This window comes from Dermochelys coriacea, chromosome 1 (assembly GCF_009764565.3).
Source record: "Dermochelys coriacea isolate rDerCor1 chromosome 1, rDerCor1.pri.v4, whole genome shotgun sequence".
Taxonomy (NCBI): Eukaryota; Metazoa; Chordata; order Testudines; family Dermochelyidae; genus Dermochelys; species Dermochelys coriacea.
In genome coordinates, this window is record NC_050068.2 from 272,554,057 (window position 1) to 272,578,018 (window position 23,962).

General features: G+C 40.1%; 1 protein-coding gene across 1 annotated transcript in view; it reads left to right on the top strand.

Annotated features, from left to right (window-relative positions):
• Positions 1–1,124: 1,124 nt before the first annotated feature.
• The window catches only part of EPYC (epiphycan), a 33,871-nt gene continuing 11,033 nt past the window's right edge, over positions 1,125–23,962 (top strand). The window contains exons 1-2 of the mRNA XM_038372005.2: positions 1,125–1,301; positions 16,266–16,419. Of these exons, the coding sequence (XP_038227933.1) occupies positions 1,134–1,301; positions 16,266–16,419 (322 nt within the window). The 5' untranslated portion in view covers positions 1,125–1,133. The remainder of the gene's footprint in view (positions 1,302–16,265; positions 16,420–23,962) is intronic.

Below are 23,962 nucleotides of genomic sequence, written 5' to 3' on the forward strand. Positions count from 1 at the left end.
GATTGTACATAGCGTCATAGGGAGTATGGTTTATTAGTCCTTATTGGACCTATTCAGCAATTATTACTGTCAATACTCCTCTTGAAATCAATCATAGCTATAGGTAAGTAAAGGATTGAATAAGGAATGCTAAATAGAGCCCTACATGTGGATATTTTAGATAACAGTGAATGGATCATTTCAGCATGAGAGGGAAGGAATGTTAATATTCAATCCTATTGTGGATTTTCTACTGTTTATTAAAATATGGAACATTTAAATCAATTTCACGTGTTCGATATTCTAGCTGGGGAGAAGAGGTGACTATGTCACACCACCACTTCTCATTGGAGCTAGTTAAAAAAATGGAGCGAGTGGGTAAGAAAAAATGGAGCATACCATTCCTTTAAGCAGTGGGAGGGACATAACTGCTTTTATTTTTTTCAGTTGGAAATCTGCAGAAGGGATATTTTTAAAATATATCTTGCCTTCCAATTAGTTGAAATGCCATATTTCAACATATTGGTAAACAGACTAAAAGTACTTGAACTAAGGTACTACCGGAATTGTGGAAAAAAGGTTCTACTCTTGTTGGGTTTATAGGGGAAATATAGAATTTTGTTGCTGGATATTTTAAAAGGTGAATCATTGTTACTGTGATGTATAAAAAGTCTAATTTGGCCCTTGATTAGCTTCTCAAATTTCATTTTATGGTGGAATTGAAAGGGCCAATGTTATGAGAGTCAAAATGTATTCCTCTTTCAGCTTCTCACAGCTATTCTCATAGAGGCAAGTTTTGTCAAGAAATCCTCTGTTAATGCTCTCCTGAAACACGTGAAAATCAGTGGGCCAGATCCTAAGCTGTTGTAAATCAGCACATGCCCAATGAAGTCTGCAGAGCTATGCTGATATATACCGGCAGTGGATCTGACTAAATGATCCTGATTCAAATGAAATCATAAGGTATCTTCACATTAACATAATCAATTAATAAATACTTTCAATCAATGATCTTGGAATTTTTTAAAAAGCTCCTTAGCCTTCAGAATTCTTGCTAGAATTGCATATCCTGCTTGTATAAGATTGAAATTTTGCAGGTGATTTGCAATTATGTATTTATGCATATTATATTTCCATTTAGAAAGAATTGAACAATGAAGGCATTTGCAAATATTTTTCTGGGACTCTTTATCTTTGAAGCCGTTGTGGCTGCTCCTACAATAGATACCTTAATTTATGACTCTGAAACCTATGATGTAGCATTGGAAGACTTGGATAATCTTTATGACTACAATGAAAACCTCCCCGTGGACCAGGCAGAGGTAATCTGAATTTCACTTATTTTGCTTTTCCAAAAAGTACAATGCATAAATGCAGTGGTTATTTAGGATTTTTTTTAAACTAGTCATCATTGAGACAAGTCAATTGGTGTGGGGGCTATTGCCTAGAGTTGACTCAACAGTTTTCTGTGTAATTTAATATACCATATTTAACACGTGATTTCTCCCCATCTTCACATGTGGTCCAAGATGTGCCCCTGAATTTTTTTGAGCTAATCCTTGAGATTATAGCCAATAGCCTCTGTTTCCCTTAGCTCTCCTCACTTGGCTCTGATACATGTTGGAGGCTCTCATGGTGGTGCCACTATGTTGGTGGGACAAAACCGAGAAATGGAGAAAGTTGGGATGGAAGAAACATCCACAGCTCCCCATAAAGTGGGATAGAGCAAGGCTGTTTCCTGAGGTTGCATTATGGAAGAATGGATACACAGGATACAGGTATTTCAGCCCACAAGTTTTCTATAACTTTTGGAACAGAGATGAAGGAAAGGAGGAGGGAAGGAAAGGGAAATAAGAGAAAAGAGAGAATGGAAGAAAGATAATTAAGGAAAAAAGAGAAAATGATTAAACAGATTATAGTCCACTCCTGCTGTAAGAACTTAGGCAAACTCCCATAGAGACAATGGGTGCTAAGAAAATATGAAGAATAAAAGAATGTTAAATAATGTTAGACTTAGATAATAAAAACAAGATTTTTATTAAATATTATATGTTGGGGGTTCTGAATCTGAATCCCTTCCATGCCATCAGATGTTGATTAGGGCACAAACAGAGCTCTGCCATCCCTATCTATCACGCTGTTTGCCAGAAGGACTAGCTTGTTGTGTTTCTATAATTTCTTTATGGGGACAGGTTTTTGGCCTCTCATTTAGCTCCTAACCTGGATCACCAGTGAGCTGCTTCTTCTCTGGTCCCTACCCTTTGACATGCTTAGTTTGGACGGCCCTGGCAGGAGTAAAAGTTCTTACCCTCACAGTTCTCACGGTCATTGGAATGTTCAAGGTTGCATCAAGGTGCAGTCCCCACCCCACAAAGTTTTGGTGCTCATTACCTAACAGAATTATATAGGTTTATAGGAATGGTTATTGTTTTACTGTTTCATGATCAAGGACAGTAACTTGTAACTATGTAATAAACATTTCCCAGAAATCAACAGTCAAAGGACAACTTACTAAAAAAAAAAGTAGGCCAGGGTCAGATGGTGTAAATTAGCATAGGTCCATTGAAATTAATGTTGAATACTAGCAGAGAATCTGGCCCTAAGATCATAAACACTTTCATGAGCTCACTGATGTAGTGCAGGGGAACTGTACTGTTCCTTTTAAAATGGGGAGGAAGATTTCTGCTAAGCCAGGGATCAGGTTTTATGCAAAAGTGTTTGAAATGGGTTTAAAATGTTCCCAAAATACAAGGTCCACAATGAGCTGGTTGCTCTCAGGGATGTTTGCAAACAGCCTGCTAATGACCATCTTCCTTCCCTGCTTCAGAGGCAACACAGTCATGGTGAAAGGTGGCTAACTCTCCCCTAAAGAGATAACTCACCTTAGTCTATCTTCCCAGTGCACAGCCCCCATTTGCAGACACCCAGCTCTCCCCAGACTCATGTTTCCTGCATGTCTCCCCTGAATAATTTACCTCCACTCTCTGAACGCCCCAGATGCATATATTTATATATATATAAGCTGAATATATTTGATGTAGATATGTGATACCTATGCCTTGCTGCCATATGGGGAAAAAAAAGGAACATAGACCACTACTGTATGGCTTCTCATATTTAAGAGACAATTTTGCACCTACTACCCTTTCTTTGTGATGTCCTAATTAAACCAGTAGATGTATTACACCATCGAATGTTAGTGGTGAATCTAATGAATCCCATGAACTCTGTTCTCTTTGTGAGTTGCCCCGTAAGCTCCCATCTCACCAAGACATGGAGTGACTCTCTTTACCAAATTCCAACAATTAAGGATCGAAACGGGGCTAGCCTCTTGCGGCTCACTTCCTGCTAAATAGAAGTGCAGGGTTCAGGGCTTAATTTGTGCCACGGTTTGTCTGGACTGAGCTCCAGCACCTCTAGGCTTGGTTGTTCATAGCCCTGGCATTTCTGAGTTCCCAGACAGCAGCAACTGCTCCCCAGCTGCCAAGCTGTCAAGTCAGCACTGCCAGCAGCAGCAGTGCAGAAATAAGGATAGCAGGATACGGTGTATTGCCACTCTTATTTCTGCACTGCTGCTGGTGGCAGCACTGCCTTCAGAGCTGGGTGCCCAGCCAGCAGCCATCACTCTCTGGCTGCTTAATTTGTGCTGGAGCTTGCCAGAGCTCAGCCCTGGCACCTCTTTCATTACAAATTAAGCACTGGCAGGGTTCTCAGCCCAATCTTTGTTCCCACCAACCAAAGAGAAGAAGTCTCTCTCCATCTCAATTTCCCTACACTTCCCTATGAAAGTAAGAAATGGGAGGAGTGAGAGCCCCTAAATAGGAAGGAAATCAGAGATGGAAAAGCCCTATTAAATTGTTTCATCAATCTCTCTCCTGAGACAGGATTGTCTCCTATTACTGAGCAGCTCATTCAGTCACTTTTAATTCCTTTCGTGATGCATCATCCATCACAGCACTTGGAAGGTTTTGTAGTTTAAAAGACCTCCTCGTAAGAACATTTTCCAGCTATCTAGCCAAAAATTTCCTTTGCTTAGTTCCATCTCATTACTCCTTCCTTGTCCCATCCTGAACAAGTCAAGGAACTCATAGTTCCCTGAAGTCAATGAGAGTTCTGAGTGCTCAGCACTTTTGAAAATCAAGCCACTATAAAGTAGGTGTTTAAATATGGATTTAGGTGCCTAGGAACCTAAATTTAAAAATTGTGGTCATAAATTACATTGTTTGTAGCAATTAAAATATATCTACTCATTCCATCACTCCTATGCCTCCTATCTGACATGGAATCCAATTGTACGTATAGATCTGAGCTACAAAAAGGGCTCTGTTTAACCGAAATGATTCATGCAAGATCACAGATTATAGTTATTGGTATCAAGTGATGAGTGATAGTGCAAAAACCTCAGGCTAGCTGTAGAATCACAGTCTATCCCATTTATGGATGGCTGCTCTTTAGGGTCCTGACACTTCCATTCACTTCAAGATCAAGCCTTAGACCCTTAAGATAGCATAGACAATTACTCTACCTCTTGCATTAAGGACTTTAAAGTCAAGTGACCTGTGAACTTGAATTAACTTTATTAGAACAGCCTGTTTGCCTGTAGATGAAGGGTAATTTTTTCAAATGCCGATTTACACACCAACATCCCATTAAATTTCAATGAGACCTAGACACCGAAGTCAGTTATTATACCTGGGTATTCAAATATGCAAGCACCAAGTTCAGTTAGATTTCTGCAGACTGGGAAAAGAAATAAATTGAAAGTCTGAGTTCATTCACCATATAGGTCAATGGTAAACAGTGGGTGAGAAGAAATTCAGGTCCATTTTATTTAAAAAGAGAGAGTGTACTTGATATTCTTTTATGGAAGTCCATCTCTTCACACTGGAGATCATGTCTGTGAAGTGAGCACCATCTCAACACTGAATTAATAGATGCGGAAATGACAACCCTTAGACATTTATCTTGAACATGAGCACAAATAAAGAGCTGGTCACTTTTTCTAGACTTACAAGGGTCCACTGATGTGAAGCTGCTGAAAGGAGCATAAGCAGATGATCTTGCAATAATGTGAAGTTATATGAGTGTGTTCTCAGAACTGAATGTTTGAGAAACTTAGTCACTAACTTTCCCTCTGCCCTTTGAGGTTTGTTGGTAGGATGTATTGGGATGAGTGAGCCCGAAGAGAGGTATTGGTAGGAAGGTGTGAGAAGGAAACCATTTTGGAGGTAGGTGAGGAAAACGGCAGCTATAATTAGTGGAAGAGATCATGGTTGGAGTTGTGGACACTTTAAAAAAAATTACTTTGTTGGCTAGATTTATTTATTTTTAAGTAAGGGAGCTCAGAGAAGAGGTCTGGTTGGGTAACTTAAGCAGCCTGCTAGAGGCAAAGATGGCCTTAAAGATCCTATCAATTTATTTCCTCTGATTCTGAGGAGAGTATATTTCCTTTAAATGTTGTGCTAGAGAAACAGGTCTAGGGGTTCATTTCTGTGTCTTCTGTTTTAGAAATTCTTTCCTTGGGGAATCTTTGTATTCCAATGAAAATAAATGAATACTGGTATTTTTATAGACTCCATGGACTATTTTCTGTGAATAATGTTACCTAGCTGGTGGTTGTTGAAGGGATCTCCTGTGAAGCCTCTGATTTGTTAGTGCAACTTTAAGGTTTGTAGAGTTAACAGGCTGCAAGGTGAGCCTGCCATACTGCCAGTGAGCCCCTGAAGTCCCTTTCCACTCTATGTGGATAACAGACCTAACTTCATCTCCTTCAATGTGTTCGTCTGGTATTCTTAGTGTGGTGGGGAAACACAGTATATGGATGTTAGAAGGACAAGATAGCTGAGGTTTTGTATTATTTAGGAGAAATGTACTCAATCCTTAATCCTAACTGGGAAGCAGTATAATAGGGAAGGCTAAATTTTGGCTATGAAACCCAAAGTTGCTTCTAGCACCATTGCCCTGAGACCTGCAAGTTCTTCTATGGCTTTGCAACTGAAGGGAATTTATTGTCAGAGCCTTAAGTAAAGAAAAGAGGTAACTCCACGAGAAATTTATGTGGTGTTTGTAAACAGACTAGCGCTAACCCACAGACAACAGGCAAAAGAAAATGAATGTAAGAACCAGGAAGAAATGCTGAGGTCCTGACAATGAGGCTAGGAAGGAGAGATTTAAAAGGCAGCCTTGAAACTTTTTTAATAGGGTTTATCTTCTGAAACTGACAGACAATCATAGTTTAAATATGTTGAAATACCAAATCTTTTCCTCATAGTAGTTTTTATTAATGATTATTTATATTATAGTAGCAACCAGAGGGTCCCAATCAATATTGGGGCTTCCTTGTACTAGGTTCTATAAAAACCATATACAAAGTCATATTTTCTTCCTCAAAATTGGTATAATCAAAAGACCAGACTGTCAAAGGCACTACTTATGTGAGTAAAATGATCACTGATTCAGGGGTTCAGAGACTTTCATTCAAAGAGGACTTGCACTGAATCTGTTAAATGAAAACTGGATTTGAACAGCATATAAAAGACTATTGAAAACTGGAGACTGATTTATGCATATTTCAGCTAGTAAACTCAAAGAATCCTAGCAGTCTGATTAGAGTATATTTAAACATGACCAACCTCTCTCCCTTACAGCAGACAAAGCTGCTTTATAGCAGAAGGACAAATTAAGACTACATCTACACTATGAACTAGGGGTATGATCCCCTGCTCTTGTAGACTTACTTGCACAAGCTTGAGAAGTAGCACAAACATAAATAGTAGTGTAGCTGTGGTAGCATGGGCCATGACAAGTACTTACCCATGGGGTTCAGGTGAGTATGTATTTGGCCCCACTAAGCCATATCACCACTGCTGCTGCCCATGCTACCAGGGCTATTTATACTTGTGCTAGCTCAATGGGCTCCAGCAAGAGTATGCCTACATGAGCTAGGAATCACACTCCAGCTTGTAGTGTAGATGTAGCCTAAGAGATATTGAGATGGAAGTAAAATGTTTTCAACTGAGATGGGAAAATGAGATGAGGAAAATCAGTGAGCCTGAGAGATACAAGATGGCTATGCTAGATGACAGGAGCTAAGGAAACAGTAGCAAGTTTAAGAGAATGGACACAGATGAGGCCAGGTCAAGACAAGTGAAGAAATTGGGTTAGGGAGTTGATGGCAGGAAAAGGGTTAAAACAAAATATCCTGTGACTGGTATTGGGAGTGCAAGGTGGGAAACTGAGTCACAAATCCATCCAATTTAGACTTAATTTTGACCTTAATTTATACAACTTCAGACAGATTTGTTATGTCTGTCCATATGTTTATGCCAGACAAACAGATAAGTTGGACTTGGTAGAGCGCGCAAGTTACCACATCCCTGGGCTCTGGGAAGGTCTCCTGTACTTCATGATGGTAGTCACTGCCTCAGATCTGGTCCTTCAGTCCTGTTCCTTCAGTTTCTGGCCTGGTGCTTGCCCAGTTTGGGTCTTTATCACTTGGGCCTTTTTATATATTTCCTCATTGTGCATTACTTAACCTTTCTCCAATCAACATTAAGCACATTAATCATTTGTTTTAGGTAATATGCATGTGCAAGCTTCAATTTACACAACTTTTGCTACTTCTGTGTCACCCTGCTTTTGGGATTGCCCAGTAAAGTGGGCTTCTTGTCATTATAGGTTTACATATTTTACCTAAAATCTTCCAGCACATGTTGTCTTTGTCCTGTCATCAGTTACATCAGCAATTCCATGTAAAAGGAGAATTGGAAGAACACCACTCATGTCAGGCAAAGCTTTGGCTTAAATGTAACCTTATCTAAACTCATTTACTATCCATAATTTTAAATTACTAAATTGTAACTAACAAAACTCTTAATCTGAGCATTCTGCAATTCTTCATCTTTATATTTCAATATCATTATTTAGCATGTGTGTATTATCATATATCCATAGGCGGTAAAAAATGCCACAGGCTTAAAATTTCTCTCTTCTTTAAACATAGGTTTTGAGAGACTTTTTAACTCAGTACAACCCTAGGTTTGCAAATCATTACAAAAAAGCTTTGTTAGTAATTTTCTATGTATTGTATTTTAAGGGGTGTCTTAATTTTAGGGCCTTAATAGTCAAAACTGGGGAATAAAGAGCCTACACAGAGGATGGCTCAGAAGACTGGTAATTGTCTACATACTATTTTATCACATACTCATTGGCTTTAACTTTGATAAAGTTATTATTTCTCAGCTGCCCACACAAAACAAATTTGTGATATTAGTGTACACACACATGACTACAAAAATCTACCTGCAATTGGCACACTTGTTGGCAATCTCATTTGAGAAGATGAGGGCTGAATAGAAGTGAAGATGAAGCTATTACTTCACTCCTACAAGTGAAGGCTGAGGTGCATTATCAGGGTAGTGTGAGGAAGCTTGTACTGCTGCTACTACCTATGCTGTACTTTGAGCTAAATAGAAGACCTCAGGGTATTGCTATGTAACGCTGACAGACCCTGGTCGTAGGTGGGCAGGATTGAACCTGGGACCTCTGGAGCTAAATATATGAGCTTTTCCTGCATGAGCTAAAAGCCATATGGCTGTTAGCTAAGACTGTAGAGCAGACTCATTAAACTCTCTCTCTAAGTAGTCTCAGTGCTACTAGATGGGACAGAACACCACACACTGCAGATCGCTCTCCCATCGTCTCCAGTACTCCACAGGAATGAGAAGTGTAAGGTAAGTTGATGGGACAGCATCTCCCATCGACCCAGTGCAATGTAGATATCACAGTAAGTCAACCTAAGCTGCATCGACTCCAGCTACGTTATTCATATAGCTGGAGTTGTGCAACTTAGATAGACTACCCCCGTAGCGTAGACAAGGCCTCAGGCTGACAATCCAACCCCTTTCATGAGCATGACATGCATTTAAGACTTTCCATTTGATGAAGCTAACATGGAGCTGGGAAATAATAAATATGAGAATTACAGCTTTCACAAGACTCCATTTGTCCTTTATCTTAACATTGGAAATCTCCTGCTTTCTATTAGCTTATGTAGCTCAACTGTGATTGAGGTATACAAACCCCACACTGGGGGAGGGGTTAAGGAGCTGCTCTAGGCCTGGGTGACTCAGACCTACCCCAGTTACAAAGCCTTCACAGGCTGGAGGAAGAGCTTACAAAGGGAAGCAAATTATCTCAGTGGCACACAGCAAGGTGACCTGACCTCCTCTCCCGGGAAGTAACACCACACGTACTCTTGCTGCGTCAGGCCTGCTGATACTGATCTGACCAACTTGCAAAGAAGGGACTGGTGACTTTTGAAGGTTAGAAATTTTATCTCTGTGTTCTGTTATTTACTTTAACCTGTGGGAAGAGCAGGCAGTGGTAGGAAGTGATATAGGGAGGCTACAAAGCACCCCAAACTGTAGGGTTAAGCTGCCTATGCCTGGATCGGAGCTTGGTGGAGAGGGTGGGCCCAGGCTCCCCTACCAAGCTTCAAAGAGTAGACTATAACAGATGTCTATCTCTCAGTGAAGACCTATCTGGGGAAGACACTGACCCAAGGAGGAATCTCTAAAGCCCTTGCTAACTTTAGAAGATTTTCACATTGTTGGACTTTGTATACCACAAAAGGGGTGAACTTGAACATGTGACCTGGACAGAGGGCTGAGCCTCTGAAAGGACAGAGCTCCACCACCAGGTGAAGCTATAGTGGGAAAGGGGAACACCTGGAAAGACTACATCTCCCAAATGCTGACCTGAGCACTAGGCAGCACTGGTAGTAAGTGTTCACACCAAGGTTTAACTGCAGCTCTTAAATTCGTTCAGTTACTCATGATTGCCTTCATCTACTTGCACTTCCAAAAACTATCAAAGCTCATGGATATTAAAGGATAGTCGTGGAGTCACATGGCTGAAAATCTGTAACTAAGTAATTGATGGAAGTCCTGGAAAAACTGAATTCAAATTCTGCCATAAATCATGTGGGCAGCAGATCAGTATATCTATTCCCTCCCCCCATATGACCCCTACATCAAATGTGGAAAGGGGCATGCACAGGATCTTGAGCTGGCACAAAATGATCATAATGGTCCCTTTTGATCTTAAAATCTATGACCATGACTTGCATGAGCAGGGAGTTCCACTCTCACCATGAAAATTATCTGTCATTCCACTCCTTTGCACCTTCTGAGCTGCAAAGAGGCCAGATCTAAGTATCAAAACTGGCCCTGTTCAGCTTTATACAGCACTTGTTACCACTGGGTTTCTAGCATTGGTCCAACCAAAAGAGATGTTGAAAGCTGACTTATTTCACCCACCTAATACTTTTCTAAACAAACATCAGGACCAGAAACTAGGGCACCTGAAACGGCAAATGAAATTGGTAATCAGGCTGGATGGAGTTAGAGTCAGAATTTGATTCAATTGGTATCAGTGTAAACCTAGTGTCTCTCCATTTAAATCAATGGACCGTTCAGAATTCTGGTACAAGTACAACAGAAGTGTTAAGTAAAGCCTCAGTCATACCAGTAGAATCAGTGGTTACTCAGGATTTATAGCAGCATGTCTGAGATCAGCATGCAACCCCCAGACTCTTGCCTTTGGAAAGAGGTGCTTCAGGATACCTATTTATGATTCAATGGCCAAAGATGAATGGATGGAACATTCTTGCTTCCCATAAGAGTCAGTGGAAGAACCCAGGAATCTTCCGAAGTCTCCATGGAGAGTTGCCACAGATGTTAGCTTCTGAAGAATCACAATACAACTAATTTTGTTTGCACAGAGCTATACATATGACATTGACAGTGTGCCTATCCTGAAGAACTTGCCATCTAAAGAAATGTTACTTTAACATGCTGCTGTCTCTCTGGGTTATAGATTTTAAGATAAAGAGGAACAAAGAAAGAAACTAGGCTCAGGTTACTTCTGTAATAAACGTCTTAATTGCTAGGCATTTTCTTGTATAGTAGCTGCCATCTTCTATACCATGCAATCTCCCTCTCTTCCTTCAAATGCCTCCCCAAAACTCATTTGCTTTCAGTTAGTGTTTCATCACTCATTTCTGTTCAGGGGTATTTGCTCTCTTTTGTGCCTCACTATAAAGTTCATAAACATCACAAAAATAATGTAAATACATTAATTTATGTTATAAAAATACTCTCCCACAGTTTTACTCTGCCTACAAAATGCTATACTGTGCATATGGGCATATGAAAATTGGTTTTGAGTGCCTCATTCCATGAATAGCATCTAAACAAAGCTTGGATGCTGGTAGAAGAGAAAGTCTATAGAACATTGGTACTGACTACAAGGCTTCTCCAAAGCCAGCTGATTTCAATAGAAAGAATCCCATTGATTTTAATGGGCTTTGGATCAGGCCCAACATTAGCAAATTTCATACCTGAGATGAAGAGTTATACAAAAAGTCTAACTAGAGAGTAATTTTAAGAAGTATTGAGCACCTACAATTCAAACCAAAATCAATCAGTCTGAGCTGGGAGTGCTCAGCACTTCTGAAAACCAGATCTTAAGTTATCTAAGACATAGAGCTACAATTTCAAAGGTGGCTAGTAATTTTAAGTGCTCAACTTGCCATGCCTGAAAGGCTTAATTTTCAGAAGTTGGTGCTCAGCACTTCCTTTTAGGCATACCAAGTTGGGCATCCAAATTTAGTTGTCACTTATGAAAATTTAGTACATACTGTGTAAATACACAAGGGGGAAAATTACAAGATGCTATGTGGGTATCTGAGCTTAAAAGATTTCATGTATTATATTCCTTGAGAAATAGTTTGACCATGTGGTTAAATATTCAGTCATAATATGTATGCACAAAGGAACAGAGTTGGAGTAACATGTGCAGCCTTAAATTTGTCCTTTGCTTAACTTTAAGGGTATAAGTGTGCAACCTTAATGTTCTGTGTGCGCACAGGGATATATTTATACACTGTTTGCTTATGTTGTGGTATGTTATGCAAGGCACAGGAGCTTTGTAACGATTTAAAGAATCACAGTATTTAACAAAGAAAAACAAATTCCTATAGGAAAAAAAAAACCCACATACTTTGGCCCTCTGCAATTTCTTTGTAAAATTCTTCACTTTCTTAAAATAAGAAAAGAATTGCAGAGAACTACAGAGAAAAAACCTACTAAATCATCTAGAAATGTTTTTTCATGAAATATCTAATAAGGCAAATCCTGCCAAAAACAAACATCTGAAAGACAAAAGGTCATTTTTGACAGACTAGGAAACATCTTTCTCTTATTAAAATTTTGCATGATCTGTCAAATATGTAAAAGATGGAGGCCTGCAGGACTCAGAAGCTTGATAATAAGAAACAGACTTTTACCTCTAGGTCACTGGTTCAAATCCAGCCCCTGTGTAGTGGCCAAGAAGTGTTCATATTTTGTGACTTGTTTGTAATATATATCAGTGGTTTCTGTCCATTTTCTAGTGGAGAAGTGTCGACATAAAAACCATCATTTAAACTGGCATTTTCCTTGACAACTTCAGCAGAGGTGCTAACAATTAATTTAATTAATTTAATTTAAACAATTAAACAATTCTTAATTAAGAATGTCTCAGCCACTCTCTGTTGGCAATAGCCTCACCAGATCAATGTTTAAACTCATTGACAAGACAAGTGTAGAAAAGCTCCCACTGCCCATGCTATCACTGCTGTGTTTGAAAGAAACACAGTTTCAGTCATGTATCTTTCACAAGCACTATATTTAAAATAAAAATACCTGTAATATTACACAGGAACACAATAGGAGAAATGGTGATCTTATGCTTATGGTATAGGAGTAAATTCTGCTATTCCAGCTTCTACTTCTTGACTCTGCCAAAGATTGTCTGTGACCTTGGACAAATCACCTAGAGTGAAATCCTGGCCCCATTGAAATCAATTGGAATTTTGTCATTGCCCTCTATGAGGGTAGGATTTCACTCTTAATCAATTTTCTTCAGTTTCCCAACTGGAAAACCAGGGATAATACTTATTTCAGAGGGGTTTTGTGGGACTTAATTCATATCAGTGAAATACTTTGGTATCCTCAGAATATGTAAGTAGAAAGACTACATACTATAAACAGGTTCCAATAATGTGTCTAAAAATATGCATCATAGGGTATAATAATGGTGTGGTAGACAGGAATGTTGGTAGGAAACCTATCTTTATGACCTGACCCCGTCATATAACCTAGACCGAGTTTACAAGAAGTTATTGGACATCTGTCAATAACTACTATCTCTGAACCTCAATGGCTTTCTTCCCCAGGATTTTCTTTGCAGTACAATTTCCATATCTTACTTGAATAAAAATGTGCACAAAGCCATTACTGAGTTTGGAAACATACTTTGGATGTGTTAAAACTTTTCCAAATCTGCACTTACAAAAAGTGAAACTTTACAGATGTCCACAAAAGAAAGGAAGTTGACTTCTGTAGACAGACATATGCAAACACTTTTGCACAACACCAGTGTAGGTCAATAAGTTTGGAATGCATCTCTCCCTCTAGGCTTTCTTCGTTCAGAGAACATCTGCCCCTATTTCCTGTGTTCTCTTGGTCTTCTTTTGATTTGTCCCCCTGTCCATTTCTGTTAAAGCTGTCTCACTCTTAGCCCAACAGATTGGAACAGTATGTGGTTTTGGTAGATATATTGATAAAGTGCATCCTTACTTCCTATTACCCCAAGTTGGCAAGCACTGGAACATGCACAGTTTTGTTCATGTTTAGGACATAGGCCAAGTGCTATGTATGTTTATTCTTATATGTCCTTCATGAAAGGCCTGATTTAAAAAAAAGAATTAAAAAAATCCTAACGGTAAAGTCCTCCTCATTAAAACACGGCAAACCACACTCAACTGGAGCCAAGGAGACAAGAACTGATGGGCTTGGCAAGAAGGGGCAATGCCAAATCATCTTGGAGATGTAGGGATTCAGCACCTCTCCCATGTCACCTGGTGCAACTTGTGTAAAGCCCCAACTAGTTTGTAAATCTGCTATCCCACAACCCCCACTGACCAGTTATTGTGGTACGAATGCCCCCACTCCAGCATTGCTCACATATGGGCACAGGGGAGTGAGTATTAACTGCACCACCCTGCACTTGCAGGAGAGACTTATCTCTACACTTGTAAAGGCTGGTTAAGTATGCCCATCATCTTAACAGCACCCAGCCAAATCGCAAAATAAACCATTTACTAGGAGAAGAAAGCTCTAGGACTAGATGCAGGCTGCCCAATAATAATTACATACAGCACACAGATGTCTGTGGTTTGGTTTCTAATTTTCATAACACTTTACAATTCTGAATCTGGACTATTCTTCAGTTCAGCTTCTCTAGTTTGAAAATAAATAAATCAAAGTGGTTTAACTAGGGAGTCCATTATGGCCAGCACACCAGCATGTGATGTTTGTTTTTTGTCTGGGCTGATGCAAGGACAGGCAGCTATATTCTAATCTATAAAGCATTCTTTAAACACAATACAAATGCATCCGATGAAGTGAGCTGTAGCTCACGAAAGCTTATGCTCTAATAAATTTGTTAGTCTCTAAGGTGCCACAAGTACTCCTTTTCTTTTTGCGAATACAGAGATGGTGAGAGGAGTGTCAGGTCTTGTGGAGATGACTTTACCCTTTTGAGCTAAAATTCATCATTGTCCCTCCTCCACCCCAAAAAAAAAAGATAATCCTTAAATGCCTACACAAAGTAATGATTTATGGAACTGGGACACGAAATGATGCATTTCAATTGAGTCCAATCACTAAGAGGAATATGCACCTTAATATGGAGGAATGTATGCCAATTTATTGAACAGTTTACAGGAAGAATTAGTTCTAGCCCAAGTCCCTGGGGTTCAGTGTACAAACATAAGGCCCAAACCAGCAGTTCTTTCTAAGCACTTACTTCAGTGGGAGCTGAGCTTGAATTTTATAAATACTTGGCAGTTATCTAGCACCTTACATGTTCAAGGCACTAGACAGACATTAACTACTTGTTCCTGATCAAATGAAAATACCAATGTTCACCCATCCTCAGAGGGGCTTTTCAGGTAGGTAAGCATTATTATTTCCATTTTACATATGGGGATATGGAGGCAGAGAGGTGAAGAGATGTCAAAGACCACACAGTCAGTCCGTGGTGGCAGAATCCAAAGTAGAATTTGTGACCAATTGATTCCCAATCCTGCGTTCACTCCTTCAGACGACACTGCCTGTCTGCAATGGTAGGCTTCTCCTATACTCACTTGCCAACACTGCTTTGTTCTGTGATAGCCGCAGACGTGACACTAGAACCCATAGGTGCTGAACCAGGGGTGCTGCCTCATCCCCTGGTGAGTTTCCATTATATACAGCATTTACTGTTTAGTTCAATGGACTTTAACATCCCCACTATACAAATTGTTTCAACTCCTCTGCTAGAAACTGGCCACATTTATTTTTACCTAATGTAGTTTTGGAGCAACATTGACAGAATGCAGCTTTATAGTTAGTATAGTAACAATTGGTTCTTCCAACTTATTAGATGGTGGGACTCAGGGAAGGAAAAAAATGTTTTCTAGTGCCATGGCATGGTTTACCAAAGTTTATAGGATTTTCTTGAGTGGAGGTTTTCATGCTTATTTAAATGCTTTTTATGTTCAACCCTTCCTTTTTGTATCCTCTGCAACTGCTGATGAATAAAGCTACACAGTGCTGTCAACCATTCAGACAGTGAAAAAGGTTGACAAACACTGAGGCTAATTTATTATTACAAGCACTGACTCCCTTTCCTGTTTTAAGATGAGGGTTCTTTTAAACATATTACAGTTCAAATGTGATATACGTGCTGGTATGTTTTGTGGATTTATTCTGGCAGATTTTGCCAGATGATTGGCATTTTTCTCAGTAGCTTCTTAGTAACTTTTCATTTGTCAGATAAAACATCACTGGCTGTATCACAAAATTGGTTTGTTAATTCTATCTTTGAATAAGTGTGAAAAGAACTTGGTTAATAGAAGTTCTCATTAATGCAGAATGTTTATAATATTTTCCCTAACAAAGAAAGTATCTGAGGTGCAAAGTGAATAAATGTGTTTCAATTTTATAAGCTCTACAGCTGCAGACCAAGTCAAAGTCATCTAGTAGCTGCAGTATAAAACGCAGATGTACCATTGAGCGTCAGAGCATGTCTGGCCTCTAGTGGTAGAATCTGATCAATGAAGCATTGTTAGACCACCACCAGCCAGTGAAATGCAAACATGTAATTTACCTCCTTAATATAACTATGTTTCTCCCCAGATAGAGATTGGAACCGTGTTACCTTCTGTAACTAGAGAGATTCATTCCCCACCACCACTGCCAGAAGAAGCTGAGGAAGAAGCATCAACACCAAAACTAATTGATGGTTCTTCACCACAGGGGTCAGGAGTTCTTGGGCCCCAAACACATGATGGTTAGTGGGGGGGAAAAAAAGCCATATCATTGCATTGGGATGCTTTCCATGATGCACCGAGTCTGGTCGTGAGTTTGTTTTAATTAAGCATTTATCTAATTTGAGATGAGTTGTCCTCTATACAGCTAGTCACTTTTTCTCACCAAAAAAACAAAAAACAAAAAACAACAAAAAAAAAACAGAAGTGGAGTGTTCAAAAACAAAAACTTTTCATGAAAAAAATCAACATTTCCATTTTTTGTGAAATTGTGACAATTGAAATCATCATCAATATGTTCAGTATCATTTTTGAACACATGTTTGATGATTTCTAACAATTTCAGTAAGCCTTTCCATTAAAAATATTGATTAAAACATTGTGGCAACTCTGGGAAAAGACAGACAAGTTTCCATTCTTAACTTGCAAAATGGAAACATGGGCATTTCCTGTGTCTTATACTATTGCTAGTCATACAGAAATTCTTGACGAGTCCCAAGGGAAATTCCTTTAAAAAAGTTTAGAATAAAATGCAAGCCCACCAAACACCACTACACCAAAAATCAGTAATTGCTATAGGCTCAAGTACGTGTAAGTTGGAGGGAGGGTTCACTAATTCTGGTGGCTGCCATGACAGGTCTCAATGTTATGCTGTGACAGAGATGCAGCTGGGGAGGTGCCTGCAGATTCTGTTTTGTATCCAAGTGCCTAGGGGGACAAAAATAGAGACGAGTTCCTATTTCCAAATGTGTATGTTTAGTGGATGGAATGGAATCACTCACAGACCTATTTTTTTAAATGCCACCAGTTGGACTCAAGCAGGATAAAGAATCTGTACTGATGTCAAAACAAAACAGGGGTGGGAGGTTTTCTGGACAATTCTGAAATATCCAATGCAATTTCCTCCATTTTAGATTTTCAAACCTTTCAAAAGAGGTGTTATGCAAAATTTCTCTATGTTATGTATTATGAATATCATACTTCACAGGGGTTAAGGAGGATCTAGCAGAAAGAGATCTTCCTTTTGAAAATGTGAATAGTGAACTCCTGCCTGGAACACCTGTTCTTATGTCAGGTGTTGGTGCTGCTCTGCCAACTAACAGGAAGTCCGAGAGACCCAGGTACTCCAGCTTCTCTTGCTGAATCCACTTCAGAGTCCCTTGCCTCCTAAGTCCACACCAGCCCAGGAGAAATAGTAGTCCAAGAAGGAGGGAGAAGAGGAGAAAGTCTGTTCCTGTTTTAGCTGCAAAGTCCTGTCTAAGGTGGTCATCTAAGACTCTGAACTAAGCCTGGTTGGGAAACAACAACTCCATTTCATGAAAAGTTTAAAGGCTTTAATATTTGTTTTCACTCCAGTGAGGAATGAAACCAAGCCCTTTTGATATTTTTCAGAAAAAAAGTGAGCCCCACCCCAGAATAGCCAACAACCCAATGATAAGGGTACTCACCTGGGATGTGAGAGATCTAGACTCAGGTTGATGCTCTGAATGAGGCAGAACAGGGACTTGAACGTGGGTCTCCTATAGATCAGGTGAGCTGGAGGCTATAGAGGCAGTCTCTCTCTCCATTTCTCCTGTTGAAGCTGTTCCACTATATATAAATAGCCATTAGAGCAGAGAGACAGAGACTGACACTATAGACCAGCACTCACCTGCAATGCCATGTGAAACAAGGACTGGAATCAGGGTCTTCAACTGCCCATGTGGGTGCCCTGATCACCACACTATTGGCCATTCTAAAGTCTGTGGCCATCTCTATATCCTGGACCTGAGAAACCATTTTAGGTGAAACTGATACATTTGTCAGAAAATTGTTTTCACAAAATGGTATTTTTTGCCAGAAAAATTGTCAATTTTCTTCCCCCGAACAGCTTTACTCTAAACTCACTTAGGCTCAGATTCACTACAACTGATTCAAGGAAGTTTGAGGAGGTGTGACTGCTCCTTGAAGCTAGATTAAATCACCCAGTGGGAAGGAAGGTAAGAGGGCAGGCTGGAGTGGAGTTTGCCTCTAAGATATTTCTCCTGGATCCTTGAGCACTGCAGACAGAGGTTCTAGAATAAGGGGAGATTTTAGCCTGTGTCTCCTCTCTGCTTGTCTAAAGAGAGCAGGTAGCAGACCTAGTATGCCCTTGGAGGGGTGTCCCTCAGCTAGGCACTGCTAGCAATTATCATGGTCTTCAGTGATTGACCTTTTTTGCAAAAACAAGCCTTCTTATCCTAGTTGGCCAAGTGAGGTCAAGCCAAAACAGGCAATTCAAAAAAAAAAAAAAAAATCTGAAAGCCAATCTAATAAGAACTTTTAAATGGTAAGTTCCTCTAACTTTCACTAACTATATTACTAACTCAACTGTCTAGTAAAACTGACCAAATACATTTTACAAATAAAACTATCCAGCACAAAATGCACAGTTAGTTCTGTGGCCAAAACAGGTGAGAAACAGATAAGGTGTAGCAGGAATATTTATACCCTCAGTGAAATGTTAGGTTTCAGGAATATGCACATGCCCACTAATATTCCCTATTCAAAATGGTCTGAAGGCCATCTGGCCAAGCATATGATTTCCATAACTTGGCTCTGTGGAGGAAATATCAGGAAAAGAACCCACTCTAGCCTTCCATATCCCACATCTTTTAGCAGAAAACGTCTGTGAATGAGGTGAAATGGCTTGAGTTTTGATTTTCATGCTCCTCCTGGGGCAGCTAAATGTTTTCTTTGAAAATGCACATCTTTCAAGCAGTTTTAGCTCAAGGGATGAGAAATCTTTCCTGATGTCAAGGTTCTGGATCAGAAATGTTAATTAAAAACCAATGGGAAGGAAATTGATATCCTGTCTCTATAAGTCTCTGAAAAAATTCATTTCCTCAATAATCATCCAAAAGATACTGTTTACAGAACTAAACTTAAGTAACTATAATAAGTTTCAAAGCCACCACATTTGAAACTTTAGGGCAGCATAGCATCTGAGGAGTTCAATGTGGCTATACTCTCATAACCCTAATAAGAAGGAAATGTCAAACTAATTCTGTTTCTCATATGAAACTCTTATGACAGTGGATTGCAGTTGTTGGGACTGCTGTTCTTATCACAGTTTTAATCACAAAAGAAATCTATGAGGAACTTAGATGTTTCATATTATTGTATATTAAGTTCATGTTCAATGGGTTCCATTACACTGAACTTTGAAGCACTAATTTTTGATTGGCCATATCATGTCTTGGTCCACTGTTAAATAAGACTTAACAATCCAGGAAAGGAATTAGCTATTAAAAACCCAAAGAGGATTGTCCAGCGGCAACCCATACAGATAAGTGAGGTGATGAATTCTAGTTCACATACCTAATCTTTGTAATCAAAGTTATAGCAAAAATGAAATTTGCACACAATGTGGATTGTATCAAAGGAACTAGATCCATTCCACTGAAGTTTTAAACCTTCTGCTCTTCTGGGAATGCTAAGGACCAGGGGATATCTGGGATGTGTGAGGATTCAAGGTTCATTTTCCCCATATAATTATGTTAGTTCTACAAAAAAAAAATTGGATCCTACAATCTCTGGGACATATATAGTAAAGATAACTACAAAACCTAGCATGTGGACAACTGTCACTAAAGCTAGACGCACCCCCACTCAATCCCAAACTACACCTTATTAGATTCTGGACTTTAACTTCTTTATGTAAAAGCCTAAGGCCAAGACTAGTGAGTGGGACTAGCATAATCATATAGTAGTGGGCAAGCAGCTATCACCCCTGGCATGGCTGCTCATGGTCAGGTCTGGCTCCAGGCACCAGCGTTCCAAGCAGCTGCTTGGGGCGGCAGTTAGAAAGGGGTGGCAGTTCCTTCTCCTCATTGTCGGCCGCGGCAGCAAATCAGCGGCAGCTTCTTCCTTTTGCCGGCCGCGGCAGCAGTTTTTTTTCCCCCACTTCTTGGGGCGGCAAAAACTGTAGAGCCAGCCTTGCTCATGGTACAGGGGAAGCATATAGGTAGGTATTCCTTACAATAGCAGGGTCTGCACTCTTACCCTTGTGGGAGAGCAGGTGGTAGGAGGGAGGGAGGATCAGAGTACCATACCAGGCCACAGAAAAGGTCAGGAATACCAAGGGGAGCATTCTGCACCCACTCTGCAGCCTCAGGGGAGCTCATGCCTACATGAAGGACAATCTCCCCAGTATTGCCCCTGAGCATGCAGAAGCCTGCACAGCTCTCTACTGCCCCCTACTGAACACTTGTGGCTTGCTACCACAGTCTAGCCCCAAGAAGAGAGACAACAAGCCTTGCATCATGAGTTGAAGGTAAACAGTCTGAGAAAAATGCTTGGGCCTGATTTTCCACTTTGTTATAGTAATCAATAGCGTTGTATTCATGACGGTGAAGGGGATTGGGGGAGTACAGCAGAATGGAGTGTCCTCAATATAGCAGAGGATGAATCTAAGAATTGAGCCAAATGGCTCCAAATGATTTCAATGGTCATGACAACACCTAGGAAGAGAGGGAGTGAGCTTCCAAACCATGCAGAGGTTTCTAGATCAATGTCAATACCTTGAATTGCTCCTCAAAGCAAATGAGAAGCCAGTGAGATCTTTGGAGATGACATAATATACACTCTATAGCTAGGACATGAAACAGACTTATTCTGTGCTAGCTGCAGACATCAAATGGTGTTAGAGGCTAGCCTCATATCAAACACTGTCATAATTTAACCTGGAGGTCAGAGAGACATAACTGTGACAAGATCCTCAGAAGATTAGTATCCACCATCCTTTACTCAAAAATAGATGAAAAAAGGCATTTTGGCCACTACTATGAGTTGGAAATCAAGAAGTGGTAAGGGATCCAGGACCACCCCTATATAGTGAGCCTCATTCTGACACACACACAATCAATCTTTGGCATACAATCTACATGCTTTCCCTTTACCTATAGGCATCACCTCTATTTTATCTGGACTGACTTTTAATCAGCTAATCTCATCCATTCCCTGCTAACTGCCAGACACTTGGAAGTAGAGAGGCTGCACCATTTGGGTCCAATAAAAAAGAGAAAAAGTAGACCTGGGTATCATCCACAAACTGCTGGTAATAGAAAGCCACTGTGACAAGCATCCCCAGCCTTCCAAACATGCTGAATAGAAGGAGGTGACAGAACAGAACTTTACATAAGAGAATTCTCAAAGGGGATAAGCAATTGATCCCCCACCCCAATCATCTCAGATCAGAGAGGAAGGAGATCCCATCCATCCCAGCAAGGTGTAACACACAGTCATTGGCACTGAAGGCTGCTGCCAGAGCTAAAGGAATCAACATGGATATTTAACGGTCTTTCCTGAGAGAAGAAAAGGAGTACTTGTGGCACCTTAGAGACTAACAAATATATTTGAGCATAAGTTTTCATGAGTTACAGCTCACTTCATCGGATGCATCCGATGCATCCTTTTTGCGAATACAGACTAACACGGCTGCTACTCTGAAACCTTTCCTGAGAGAGGAAGTCACTATCAATGAATGCAGTGGGATTCATAGATACTAAGGTCAGAAGGGACCACTCTGATCATCTAGTCCGACCTCCTGCACAGCGCAGGCCACAGAATGTCACCCACCCACTCCTATGAAAAACCTCACCCATGTCTGAGCTATTGAAGTCCTCAAATCATGGTTCAAAACTTCAAGGAGCAGAGAAGCCTCCCTCCAGTCAACCATGCCCCATGCTACAGAGGAAGGCAAAAAAACCTCCAGGGCCTCTCCAATCTGCCCTGGAGGAAAACTCCCTCCTGACCCCAAACATGGCAATCAGCCAAACCCTGAGCACATGGGCAAGATTCAGCAGCCAGATACCCAGGAAGGAGTTTTCTATAGTAAATCAGATCCCATCCATCTAATATCCCATCTCAGGGGATTTGGCCTATTTACCCTGAATATTTAAAGATCAATTACTTACCAAAATCCCATTATCCCATCATACCATCTCCTCCATAAACTTATCGAGTAGAATCTTAAAACCAGATAGATCTTTTGCCCCCACTGCTTCCCTTGGAAGGTTATTCCAAAACTTCACTCCTCTGATGGTTAAAAACCTTCGTCTGATTTCAAGTCTAAACTTCCTGGTGGCCAGTTTATACCCATTTGTTCTTGTGTCCACATTGGTGCTGAGCTTAAATAATTCCTCTCCCTCTCCTATATTTATCCCTCTGATATATTTATAGAGAGCAATCATATCTCCCCTCAACCTTCTTTTAGTTAGGCTAAACAAGCCCAGCTCCTTAAGTCTCCTTTCATAAGACAAGTTTTCCATTCCTCGGATCATCCTAGTAGCCCTTCTCTGTACCTCCTCCAGTTTGAATTCATCCTTTTTAAACATGGGAGACCAGAACTGCACACAGTATTCTAGGTGAGGTCTCACCAGTGCCTTGTATAACGGTACTAAAACCTCTTTATCCCTACTGGAAATGCCTCTCCTGATGCATCCCAAAACCGCATTAGCTTTTTTCACAGCCATATCACATTGGCAGCTCATAGTCATCCTATGATCAACCAATACTCCAAGGTCCTTCTCCTCTTCTGTTACTTCTAATTGATGCGTCCCCAACTTATAACTAAAATTCTTGTTATTAATCCCTAAATGCATAACCTTACACTTCTCACTATTAAATTTCATCCTATTACTATTACTCCAGTTTACAAGGTCCTCCAGATCCTCCTGTATAATATCCCGATCCTTCTCCGAATTGGCAATACCTCCCAGCTTTGTATCATCTGCAAACTTTATTAGCACACTCCCACTTTTTGTGCCAAGGTCAGTAACAAAAAGATTAAATAAGATTGGTCCCAAAACCGATCCCTGAGGAGCTCCACTGGTAACCTCCCTCCAACCTGACAGTTCGCCTTTCAGTAGGACCCGTTGCAGTCTCCCCTTTAACCAATTCCTTATCCACCTTCTGATGTTCATATTGATCCCCATCTTCTCCAATTTAACTAATAATTCCCCATGTGGCACGGTATCAAATGCCTTACTGAAATCTAGGTAAATTAGATCCACTGCATTTCCTTTATCTAAAAAATCTGTTACTTTTTCAAAAAAGGAGATTAGATTGGTTTGGCACGATCTACCTTTTGTAAAACCATGTTGTATTTTGTCCCATTTACCATTGACTTCAATGTCCTTAACTAATTTCTCCTTCAAAATTTTTTCCAGGACCTTGCATACTACAGATGTCAAACTAACTGGCCTGTAGTTACCCGGAGCACTTTTTTTTCCTTTCTTAAAAATAGGAACTATATTAGCAATTCTCCAATCATTCGGTACTATTCCTGAGTTTACAGATTCATTAAAAATTCTTGCTAATGGGCTTGCAATTTCAGGTGCCAATTCCTTTAATATTCTTGGATGAAGATTATCTGGGCCCCCCGATTTAGTCCCATTAAGCTGTTTCAGTTTCGCTTCTACCTCTGATATGGTAATATCTACCTCTATATCCTCCTTCCCATTTGTCATGCTACCATTATCCCCAAGATCCTCTTTAGCCTTATTAAAGACTGAGGCAAAGTAGTTGTTTAGATATTGGGCCATG